The sequence below is a fragment of the Carlito syrichta genome, unplaced genomic scaffold (assembly GCF_000164805.1).
Source record: "Carlito syrichta isolate Samal-C Ts95f unplaced genomic scaffold, Tarsius_syrichta-2.0.1 Scaffold303157, whole genome shotgun sequence".
Lineage (NCBI taxonomy): Eukaryota > Metazoa > Chordata > Mammalia > Primates > Tarsiidae > Carlito > Carlito syrichta.
In genome coordinates this window covers 37429-50291 of record NW_007247253.1, presented here as the reverse complement: position 1 = coordinate 50291, position 12863 = coordinate 37429, and the positions used below count along the sequence as shown (strand labels likewise).

General features: G+C 47.2%; 1 protein-coding gene across 1 annotated transcript in view; it reads right to left on the bottom strand.

The window, feature by feature from the left end:
* Window positions 1-12863, bottom strand: part of SEL1L3 (SEL1L family member 3) — a 123559-nt gene that overhangs the window by 73541 nt on the left and 37155 nt on the right. The window contains exons 7-9 of the mRNA XM_008057938.2: window positions 8293-8425; window positions 5730-5862; window positions 4041-4181 (exon numbers count right to left, since the gene is read on the bottom strand). Coding sequence (XP_008056129.1) covers window positions 4041-4181; window positions 5730-5862; window positions 8293-8425 — 407 coding nt within the window. The remainder of the gene's footprint in view (window positions 1-4040; window positions 4182-5729; window positions 5863-8292; window positions 8426-12863) is intronic.

Sequence of the window (12863 nt, the reverse complement as noted above, 5' to 3'; positions counted from 1 at the left end):
TAATCCCAGGACCTTGGGAGGAGCCCAAGGTGGGAGGTTTGCTTAAGACAGGGAGTTGGAGACCAGCCCGGGCAACATGGTGAGATCCCATCTCCACCAACATTTTAAAAAAAAATAAAAAGTGGCAAATTGACTTTGCGGCCCCCTTCCCCCTGCACCCCCAACCCCTGATGGGAGTCCCAGGGGCCTAGTAGAGGTCAGTGGAACTCATTTGTTATGCCAGAATCTAATGGTTCCGCAGCACCAATGCCCAGGAAATCTTTTTTTTTTTTGAGTCGGAATCTCACTCCAGAGTCTCACTCCGTCGCCCAGGTTGGAGTGTAGTGGCACACTCACGGCCACCCCAGCATTGACCTGCTGGGCCCAGGCAATCCTTCCGCCTCAGCCTTCCAAGTAGCCAGAACTACAGACATGCACTACCACACCAGGCTAATTTTTTGATTTATTGTAGAGATGAGGTCTGTATAATACAAGCTGCCCAGGCTGTTCTCAAACCCATGGGCTCAGGCAATCCCCTCATCTTGGCCTCCCAAAGTGCTAGGATTGCAGGCTTGAGCTACCATGCCCGGCCGCCCGGGGAAATCTTAAGGTAAGGGGGCTTAGGATGTGGGTTTGTAATTAGATTCCATTTCCAGGCTTCCGTGGAGAATAAAACAATTCTAAATTCTTATAAACAAAACTTTGAGCTGTAACAATGACATGAAAACATTCTCATTGAGACTCTTTACTTTAAAAAGAACGTTTTGTGAAAATGATTCACTCTTGTTCCCAATCAGCAAAACTGTACTGAAATATGACCAGAAATCTCATGAAAACAATCGTGGTGTGGATTGATCTTAGCCCACCAAGCCTAGATTATCCAACACACATCTTAGGCTCCTATCTGCCTGTCTCGAGGGGTGCTGTTATCACCTCCCAGACAACTGACAAAAACCTGGAATTATCTCTGCCCAGTAATAATAGCAATAACATCGATACAGCAGTGGTTCCCAGCTGGGGGTGATTCGCCTCCTTGGTGGCATCTGGAAGTGTCTGGAGACATTTTTGGAGAGAAGGGGCATGGGGGGATCTATTGGTATCTAGAGGGGAGAGGCCAGAAATGCAGCTGAGAATTCCACAACACACAAGACTAAGACTGCCCCCAACAACAAGGGATTCTCCAGTCCAAAATGTCAACAGTGCCAAGACTGAAAAGCCCTCATTTACACGGGGCTATGTGCTGACAATGTTCTGAGTAGTTTATATACAAGAGGGGACTGGAGCTTACTTATAAAAATTGTGTGTTTATTCTTACATGTTTAAACTTCAATCGCCTTCAAAGTATTCTCCGTTTGATGCAATATACCTATTGAGATGCTTTCTCCACTGTTCAAAACAGTTTTTGCTTTTTTTGTTGTTGTGGTGTTGTTTTGAGTTAGAGTCTCACTCTGTAGCCCAGACTGGAGTGCAGTGGCCGCTCCCAGCCACCGCAGCCTTGACCTGCTGAGTCCCGGCGATCCTTCCGCCTCAGCCTTCCAAGTAGCTGGAACTACAGGCGCGTGCTACCACACCTGGCTAATATTTGATTATTGTAGAGATGAGGTCTCGCCAAGTTGCCCAGGCGTGTCTCAAACCCACGGGCTCAGGCAATCCACTCCCCTCGGCCTCCCAAAGCACGAGATTACAGACTGAGCCACTGAGCCTGGCTTCAAAACAGTTTTTGAACTCGTCCATTTTGATGCCTTTTCGGGCTTCTGTTTTGTTTCACCTCTTCCACACTGGCAAAACATTTCCCTCTGAGGGCTTTTTTCATCCAGGAATCAAACAAACAAAAAAATGCTGCTTGGGGCAAGATTGGGTGAATAGGGAGAGTGGGGCATGGGTCCTCATGTTTTGGCCAAAAACTCTTCAACACTCAGCACAATGTGGGCAGGTTGCTTGTGCAAATCACCCATCATGAAATGAGCAATCGTGTTGAATCTCTCCCCCCGCCAATTCCCTGAAGCCGAATGCAGTATCTCACAACAATGCTAGCTGGCATGCTGATGCTGATGGGTTCCTAGAACACTTAACTAGCCAGGGAAGCCTGCACTACAAGGGGTCTTCCCTCCAAAAGACAATTCCGGGTCTTTCTGGGTCCCCTCTTGTACATCAATTCATTGATTCCAGTGTTAGGAGAGAGGTACTGTGATCATCCCCACTTTGCAGATAAGGAAGCTGAGGCTCAGAGAAACTAAGTAATCTGCCCAAGATCACACAGCTAGCAAGTGTTATGTTGAAAATGAGAATGTTTTCATGTCATTGTTACAGCTCAACGTTTTGCTTATAAGAATTTAGAATTGTTTTATTCTCCATGGAGGCCTGGAAATGGAATGCAGAGGTGAGGATGTCACACGTGGCATGGCCTCCCAGAGCCTGGTCTTCTCTGCCCACATCCAAGAAGCGATGGAGTCCTTCAGAGCCAATGTCTGTCCCCACCTGCTGTCCTAGTGAGGCCTGTACCCTCTCCTCTCATAACTGTAGCGATACACTCCCTGCTTCCGGCTCCACACCCTCCAGCCCATCTCCCCTCCAGCCATCGCCCCCAGAGTGGCCTCAACAACCCAGATCTGACCATGCCTATCCCCTGCTTGAAACCCTTCAACAGGTCCCTGTCACCTACAAGAAAAAGCCAAAACTCCTCAACATGGCCTCTGAGTGCTCCCTGGAATCATCTTCCTCCCCGGCTTCTCCTGCCTCCTTGAAATCACTGCACTTCATTCAATGTGCCCTGCTGTTCCCACCTCTCGGCTCCTACTCTGCCTGCAATTCCCACTCCTGCCTCACTTATCTGGAAAATATCTCCTACCCTTCAAGAATCAGTCCCAATGTCACCTCCTCCAAGAAGCCTTCACAGTACACCCCAGTCCTCTAGGTAGAGCAGACCCTTCCCTTCTTTGGGCCTTTACCACTCACTTTCACAGCCTTTCATAAAATGCATTATTGTTTTGCTTTGCTCAAGGACAGAAACCTGGCGTTACTTCACTTATCTCTGAAGCCTAGCCAAGTAACTGAGTAGTCATTCAGCAAGTATCCGAAGAATGAACCATGAAATACCCTGCGAGGCTTGAATTCTTCCAGGAAGGGGTGGTCACTGTCTGCAAAGGAAATCTATGCTATTGGACACTGCCATTCTTAGAAAGTTCTTCCGTGAGGTGGAAGGCAGTTTCTTCGTCAGCCCGACTTAAGGTTCAGTTTTGTGCCCAGGACTGGCTCAGGTTGCCCCTACCAAGACAGTTATCACCACCCCGTTAGGATTCTCTTAACTAGGCTGGACACCTCCAGCTTCTTTTCCTCTTCCCGACAGGCCTGGTTTCAAGATCCCACATGGCCGTACAGTGGGCACTTACTGACAAAGCTAACCCAAGTTGTGATGGCTGTCAGAGAGGCTGACAACATCTGGTAAGTATGAGCAGATTGGTGAGGTGATGCTTAAAGTGTCCCTCCCCTCAAACTGGGGCTCTCAAATTCAAAGGCCTAGGGGCCCAGGAAGGTCAGACCCATGAATAAAGTGGGCAGGAGGTGCCAAACAGCAGGGGGATCTGTAGGCAGACACAGTGTGCCTCACCTCCGAGATAACCGCCACGTGAGATTAAAGGCCCCGTGTTGCCAGATCTTTGGATACTCCAGGAAAAGGTAGACATTTGCATTTTCGTGTAAGTTTTTAGATACTGATAACTTTTTTTTCCTTTTTCACATATACGACAAGGTGTATTCCAAACCACCACCGGGGGGGGGGGGGCAGCTCTGTCTGCGGGCTATCCTTTGGTGTGTGGCTTCGGCTTTAAATAAAGAATGGCTTGAGTGATTCCTAAATTTAAGTTTTTGCATTTAGTGTTGGAAATGCTCACAGATATATCGAGAGTTGTGGACATACAAGGGCAGAATTTAAATTTGAAATTAAGCTAGAACACTAGGGTTAAAAATAACTTTGAGGCATAAATCACCAAAGAGGGTGAGTGAAAGAAAAAACACGGGGCCTTTCTAACCGGTGCCCAGAGGCGAGGCAAAGACTCCATTACCGGTCGACAAATCCATCTCCAGCAGCGACTGGAACAAGCTGGGGTGCTTGTCCTTCAGCCCTTTCTCCCAGGGGAAGGCTCCGCACGTCGACAGCCTCCCATACCTGTGTGCGAGGTCCAGGTAGGCGTGGCGGAGGCGACCTGCACAGGGAGGAAGCACAAGGAGGTGTCATACTCTTTGGGGGAGGGAAAGACTCGCCCCCCTAAAACCTTGCTTTCTAAAGGGAACTAGAAGTAAGAGGCCAGGCTCGACATTGCCGGATGTTGACTTGGGTCCTTCAGGGATTTGAAACTGGTGACGATGCCTTTGCCTCCAGGTCACACGTCCAGAGCCAAGTCCAAGGAAAATGTGCCAGCGTTGCTGATGGCTGTTGAATAATTCTACAGAGTGAGCAGCTGGCCTCTGACTGGTCCCCCGGAGGCCAATATCTAGGCCGTTTTGTCAGCACGTGAATTGAGGAGCAAAGCACAAGGATCCCCAGGGAGGTAAAGCAACCGAAAACATTAGGAAAATCTTCCTAACGCCACCAAACAGATCAGCATGCATGCCTGGCCTCCCAACTCGGAGAATCTCTCCTGAGAGTACGTGAGTTACCAAAATCTGTTTCTTTCCTGTTTGGGATATTACTATTCCTATATATCTTTTCCCTTCCTCTGACAGCATCATATTTTCTGGATGATTCAGCAGCGAGAGCAGCAGCTGGGAACTAGTGTGGCCTATTCTTAAGTCAAATTGCAGGAGTGCTGTCTTTCCACCTCACCCATCACCATCTCTAATCACTACCTGGGAGCATCTGATGTGAACCCTATTGGATCGGGGCGTGTTTCAGACACATCTATCCCTCCACGTCCTGAAAAGGGAAGTTCTGCTCTGGAGAGCTAGAGACATATGGGCAAGACTGAAATACTCCACTCGCTCTCACTGATGGCAAAGGCGCCACAGGAATTTCTCTTCCAGAAAGAACATATGTGAGTAACTCGCGTGCCCCCGTATCAAGCAACGAGATCGATGGCGCAGAGACATGGATACACGCTAGATCCAAAAGGGAATGCCAGAAAACCAGGCAGGACCGAGTCTTGTAACCGATAAACACCCTGAATGAGTAAAAGGATGCCCGTGCAAATATGGACACGCCTGAAAGCAGTCTACTTGAAATTCATTCCTTCTGTGGAAGATTACCAATGTCTTCCAGAATGAGTCAATTTCAAGGATTCAAAAAAATAAAACCAAGCCTCAAACAACAGAGTCACTGTTCAACCTTTCTGAAAGCTAATATTCAGATATTAATGGCCCAAGACAAAAATGCACGGATGGGGAAATATTTCTAATGATTAATTTATTTTCCAACTCATTTTTATTTTCTTAGGCTGGTCGTCAGGATGGGAATGATGCCATGCGGGGCGCAAAACACTTGCTTTCATTTGTATACTTAAACTAGTTTTTTTTATGGTCGAAGCTAGGAGATATGCTTTGGTTCATCTTGGCTGTCCCTGCTCTGTGTGGAATCCAGGTAGAATGTATGCTTCCACTCACATCCATCTGGGGAGGGCTCGAGGTCACACTTGTCCCCACTGGTATCTAAGCCAAGTCACATATGTTCAATTTTAATCCCGTTAGGGTGAAGCCAAACAGGTGTTAATACAAATGCTCAGAGCTTACAGCGGCGCCCCCCACGGTTCCATACTCACATGCCTCTTGTCTCTCGCCCCCGTGCTGGGCCATGCTGGCGTACACAGACACTATTTCTCGAACCTCAGCACATCTTTCATAATATAATTTGATCTGTTCGGTGAGTCGCTTCTCAAGGAGGGGATTAAAAATCTACAAAAAGGTAAGAAAGCCAAGTGAACACCAACTGTTGTCCAATCTTCACCTGCCTCTCTGAGGGTGACTTCATTTCCCTACTGCTATCTCCAGGTGGCTTGTTTGGATATTATCGTCCACTCTGGATTTGCAAACCAAGGATGTTCGCATTCATTCAAGGACATGCTGGCTCTGGCCGCTTCCCTCCAGCCTCTTTTTGCGGCCTCGTCTCTACTGCAGAGCTTCTTCTTTTTTTTTTTTTTGAGTTGGAGTCTCACTCTGTCACCCAGGCTGGAGTACAGTGGCACGCTCACGGACATCACAACCTCAACCTACTGGGCTCCAGCGATCCTTCCGCCTCAGCCTTCCAAGTATCTGGAACTACAGGCACGCACCAGCACGCCTGGCTAATTTTTTGATTTATTGTAGAGATGAGGTCTCACCAAGTTGCCCAGGTTAGTCTCGAACCTGTGGGCTCAAGCAATCCTCTCACCTCGGCCTCCCAAAGTGCTGGGATTACAGGCATGAGCCACTGTACCCGGCTTCTGCAGAGCTTCTTAAGTGTCCTGATTTTCCAGAGTCCAGCCCTCCACTCTCTTCCCTTCCCTGGCTGTCTGCTCTCTCTAGACAATCACATTCATCTCTGTCCTCAGTTCCCAGCAGGGCCAAAAGTGTCCCTGAGCTGTGCCTTCCGGAGACCACCCCCCCTTCTTCTGCTTGGCAGGCTGCTACTCTGCCTCCGAGCACTGGGTGCACAGTCAGGGCTTAGGACAAGCTTCACTAACAGCTCACCCCACCTCACTTAGGGGAGACACGCCTGTGCCCACCTCAGTACCCCCAAACATTCTGATCACATCTGAATTGAGCATGCATCATGTACTTACCTGACTTCCCTGTTCAAGATCCAGAGAGGGAGCTTTTCAGGGACAGAGGACTTAACTCAGTATGCTTCAAAACATAGGCTGGGACCCACTCTAGGGTCATGGAATGATTTTAGTGGGTGGCAACCAGCAGAGTTTTGGTGATGCTTTTGTTTTTATTTTATACATATTTATGTGAGTCAGGGTCTCACTCTGTTGCCCAGGCTGGAGTGTAGTAGCAGGATCACAACTCACCACAACCTTGGCCTCCTGGGCTCAGGCAATCCTTCTGTCTCAGCCTCCCCAGTAGGTGGGACTACAGGTACACACCACCACACCAGGATAATTTTTTTTTTGGTAGAGATAAGCTCTCACTATGTTGTTCAGGCTGGTCTCAAACTCCTGGGTTCAAGCAATCCCTTCACCTCAGCCTCCCCAAATGCTGGGATTACAGGCATGAGCCACCATGCCCAGTTATTTTGTTTTTATGAAGTAGAACATGAACTATCAAAGTGTACTGAACACAGCAGGGGTATGCATTCTCCATATGCTTTTTTGTTTCAGCTTTGTGTCTGAATATATGCATATGTATATACTGTTCATGATATTAAACAGATTTCTAATTGTGGACTACCTTCAAAAACAGTTTTATAGCTACTATCTTAATCCGTCTTGCTCCCCTTAGCGCCTAGTTCAAAGCCCAGCACTTAGTAGGTGCTCAGCAAACATTTGTTGCACAATGAATAAATGAATTGCATTTTTTTCCTTTTTCATGGAAGTCTCTCAACAGGGGCTCTAAGCTGTCATTCGTAGTAGGGCTTCCAATTCCTCTTAATTATGACTTTGCTTAGTGACCCCTGCTTTTCTCAGAATAAACCCCAGGGGGTCAAGGGAATCCGAGAATGTTCCTGCGACAGGTGACGGGTGGGGCTCCTGATGTCCCTAGCACAGCCTAGAACACAACTGCTCCCTCTTGGAGGAAACGGCCATCTCCCCGCATCACCCAGCTGGTGTTGGCCTGGAGAGAGGGACTGTTCCATTCGGGGGTGGGTTTTGGACGGGAGAGCCACCATGCTGCAGACTCGGCCCTGAATACAAAGCCCTCTTCGATCCCAGCAACGGCTGCCAGCCGACCCCAGCAGGAGCCAAAGGCCTGTGTTTCCGAGGAGAGCGGCCAACGGAACCAAGATTTTAATTTGCCGCAACCCCCCTCTTCTGATACTTTAAATAACAGCACATAAAAGAAGCTTTACCAAATAACTAAGATTCTCTCCTTTCATTAGCTTAATCGCTGGATGGGCAACAGCCTGATCAAAATCTACTCTATAATTAAACTAGTAGTTATTAAAACAGAGGAAGAAAATGGTTTCCATTTTATGAGTACTAAATGAACCGAACATGAACAGAAATCTATTATGGCGTGTATGTACGGGGAGTGGGGGTGGAAATCTCAATATTAATTATGTTTGATGACGGAGCCGAGGCAGGGTCCAGCTTGGGTGGATTTTTGGTTTCGATGAAGTTCCACACCCCTGAACCCAACCCATCAGCCAAGGGTGCTATAGCCTTCTCAACCCCCTGGACTCACCTGTGCCTTGTGCAGACTGCGGAGGCGATAATACTTCAGGGGTCCGAAAAACCCTTCAACACCAGGCACATACCTGCTCCCTCCAACAATGAAGTACCCCGCTGTGTCGTTGTAATGGAAATCCTCCCGGAAACTAGAGGAGCACAAAGGATTAAGAGAACTCTGGGTTGCAACAATAATCCCTCTACCAAAAAGACACCTGCACACGCATGTTTACTGCAGCATTAATCACAATAGCAAAAACATGGAACCAACCCTGCTGCCCATCGAAAGTGGACCAGATAAAGAAAATGTGGGACAGATGCATGATGGAATATTATGCAGCCATAAAGAAGAACAAAACCAGGGCCTTCACGGCAACTTGGATGCAGCTGGAGACCATCATACCAAGTGAACTATCAAACCCACCGAACAGAAACAAAGGGCCAAATATCACATGTTCTCACTTATAAGCGGACCCTGAACACCGTTCACATAAGCATAAGGGTGGGATCATCAGATGCTGGACACTGCCAGGGGAGGGAGGGGGGCATGGGGCAACACACTGGGTACCCAGTCTACTATCGGGGGGAGAGAGAGCCAGCGAGAAGCCCAGACTTCACCTGCATGTGGCCACCTATTTATGCAGTAAATCCCCACTTGCATTCCACAACTCTAACAGGAAAAGAGACTTTTTAATGAACCCTCCTTGATTTAACCCAAATTGCTCCAAGCCCTTCACTCTGGGCTTCAGCAGATGAGACCACTGTGAGGTCAGGTGGACTTGGGCTGGGACCTTAACTCTGCTATTTACCATCTGTGTGACTTTGACCCAGTCACTTGACCTCTCCAAGGCTGTTTCCTCATTTGTAAAATGAGAGCTCTTTACGTATTGGATGGTTAAAAGGACCAATGAAAGGTATTAAGCATTGGGCAGAGTGCCCAGTCCACGGTCTGTAGCGCTTACTCTTGATAGGGGTGGCAGTACTGGAAATCAATGGAAGTATTTGGAATTGTTGGCTTTATTTGGAAATATTTTGCCCTAAAAGGAAGAAAAAACTTGTTGAATGACTAGAAGGTGGCTGTGGAGGAAAACAAAAAACGGAGATGTTTAGATAAGGACTGAGACAGAAGTCAGTTAGGAGGAAGGGGTCAGTCACATCAAGCTAAAGTGCTAGGCCACAGAAATAAAGGTGGCACAGATAATGTGTTTGAGACCCATGTCATCCTGAAGCATCTGGAAGGAAATGGAGGCAAAAATGAATCGCCATGTCTAAAAGACACAGACATGTTCCTGGCGGCATTGTTTATATCCAACAAGGACTAGAAGACCCCGGGTGTCTTCCAGTGAGGACTGGCCCGTCCACCCAACAGGCCCTGGACTTGAACTTTTTACTATGCCACTTATAAAAGGAACAGAAGAACCTAGAGAGACCTCCAAAATATAATGCTGAGTGAAAAAAAAAAAACCCTGCAGAACACAGGACGTACTTTTTTTTTTTTTCCTGAGTCAGAGTCTCACTCTGTTGCCCAGGCTGGAATGCAGTGGTGGCATGATCGCAGCTCACTGCAGCCTCAACCATCTGGGTTCAAGCAGTCCTTCTACTTCAGACTCCAAGTAGCTGGAACTACAGGCATGCACCACCACTCCTGGCTAATTTTTTTCTTTTTTCTCTCATTTTGTAGAGACGAGATCTCACTGTGTTGCCTAGACTGGTCTCAAGCTCCTGGGCTCCAGCAATCCTCCCACCTCAGTCTCCCAAAATACTGGGGTTATAGGCATGAATCACTGTGCCTGGTCCGACAGCATATACTTTTATAAAGAAAGAAGAGAATGAATTTTTGGTATTTGCATAAAGAAACTCTGGAGTATATACAAGACACTAATAGATGTATTTCCCTATGGGGGAGGGAGTTGGGATGGGGTCAGAGATTTAACTGTATTTTCATACAGTCTTGAAATTTTTAAACCACGTGCATCTATTACCTATTTAGAATTAAAATAGGACAAGGTGCAATCAGAGCATATGTGAACAGTGAGGGGCGGTCAAGATGGAGATCGAGTGAGAAGCCAGACAAAGGGGAGGGAGCCAGGGAGCACGGAGGGCAGATGGAAACACAAGGAAAGAAAACGAAATACCAGGCAGGCTGCCAGGAGCCCAGGCAGCCGAGTGAGCAAAGGGCCAGGGTGACGTGGTCGGGACAGAGCAAGTTATCACAGTTGGATGAGGGAAGCCAGGTGACCGAGGGTTATTCTAGGACAGGGACTGGACTGCCTGTTAGCAAGGGACCTAACCCCTAGCAGGTGCACCCGGCTGAGAAAGCACCAAAGGGTGGCCATGTCAACCGACAGCAGCAAGAGTGAGCACTTAGGAATTAGTTTCATACAAACACAGCCAGAAGAGAAGAACCACATCTCCTGGTATTTTTTTTTTCCCCCCAGAATCTCAGGCTTGAAGGACTGTATGAAGATGATGAGTCAGTCTGTCTGTCTGTCTCTCTGTCTCTGTCTCTCTCTCTCTCTCTCTCTTTCGAGTCAGAGTCTCATTCTGTCACCCAGGCTGGTATGCAGTGGCATGCTTACGGCTCATCACAGTCTTGGTCTCTTGGGCTCAGGTAATGCTTTCGCCTCAGCTTCCCAAGTAACTGGGACTATAGGCATGTGCCCCTATACCAGGCTAATTTTTTATAAAGACAGGATCTCTTTATGTTGCCTAGCCTGGTCTTGAACTCCTGGGCTCAAGCAATCCTCCCGCCATGGCATCCCAAAGTGCTGGGATTACAGGTGTGAGCCACCACACCCAGCCTCTTGTCTTCTTTTAGGAGAGACCACAAAGTTATTATTTCTGCGAGTTGTGAATTGATTTCATTTTTCAAGGCTTTAGAAAGACGTGAACATTCCAGAAACCCTCATGAGACAGAGAATAAGTAGTGGAAGCTCTCTTAACTGATTCCCTGAAGCAGCTCACCAGGCTACCTGACGGTCCCTGCTCCTCTGCAAAACCTGCTGACTTATGTTCACTACCTGCAGGACACTTAGTGCCTGGAGGTTACTCTCTAGAGCCTCAGCCTTCCCATTTAAAAATGGAAAAAACAACAGTACCTACCCACATGGTTGTTGTGAGGATGAAATAAGCTAACATATCAACAAAGCATTTATAAGGCACATAGTGGCATACAAAGGCACATAGTGGCACCATGACTAGTTGCCAAAGTCATTATTATCAATTATTATTGTTACTTGAATGGAGGTCTCACTCTGTCACCCAAGCTGGAGTGAGGTAGCAAGACCACGTTTGGGTACATTCAGCAAAGAGAGGTTACTTTAAAAAAAAGCTATAGAAGTAAGACCTGCAAATGGTTGGGAAAATAAATTAAAGAAATCCAGATGAGTTTTGGGCTCTGATTATTTCCACAAATGTCTTTGTTTTCTTTTCATTCGGAAGAAATGAAAATTGGGTGTTGTTTATGCAAGAAAGACCACAGGAAACTCTAATCCAAAGAGCCGTCCTCAAAGGCAGGCCCTATCTAGAAAGATGGGCCAGTGAGTGTCCACTTACATATATTTTTAATTTAAAATAAAATGTTTAAGGCAAGTATCTTTTTAAATGGTGTTTGCTTTAACTGAGTTTTTCAACTACTAACAAATTACTTGGTCCCTATAGCACTGGACTGTAATTCTTAAACTGTCATGATTACTGACCAACAAGAGATCTGACCAGCTTGGTCTCCATCTCCATCATGTGTCTGCATTCTTCTCCCCTAAAAGTCTCAGTGTCTGCACACAGATTGCAAGAGATTCCTTGTACTGTGCACTGTTTGATGGTCATCAATTTCACTGACATAACAGCTGAGCTAGATTCTTCCAAAGCCCAAGCTGGTCCCTTTCAAAAACCTCAGACATGCTAACAAACTATGTTCACTCTTATCCGGACATAGGAGAGTGCCTGGTTTATTACTGCAGTACACCAGAAGCCTGGAAGAATCACCAACTTTATTAAACAGGCTTCACTCAGAATTAGGAAATAGTTCCAGATGGAGGCTCCCATAGAGCCCCAAATGAGCCCCCCCCCACAACCCTCGTAGGAATTCTCATACTAAATGTCATTTTCCAGGACCTGACCCCTTGATCTCCTCTCAGGCCACCCCATTCCTTCCCTTCTTAACATTCACCACAATTTGCTATTTTAAACTTATTTGTGAGTTTACTTGATTAATGTCTCATCCACTAGACTTTTGAGCTCCATGAAGGGAGGGTCTGTAAGCTTTTTGTTCATCGTTTTGTTCCCAGACTTGAGCACCGTGTCTTGAGCACCGCGACAGATGCTCAATAAATAGGTACTGAATGAATGGATGAATTTAACATGACGGAGGCCTGGAGCTACCTGTCACCTGGTGTTACCCACAATCTCTCGTGTGCATACAGCACTGCAATCCTGAACTCGTAGTTCCTGCTCTTTCTCCACCACTTTTGTGGGACAGCGGCCATCACTGTTTACAGAGGGAGGGGCAAGAGACCTGCCTTAGAACCCCTGGGACTTAGCTGGGCTCGGTGGCTCTGCCTATAATCCCGCGCCTTTGGGAGGCTGAGG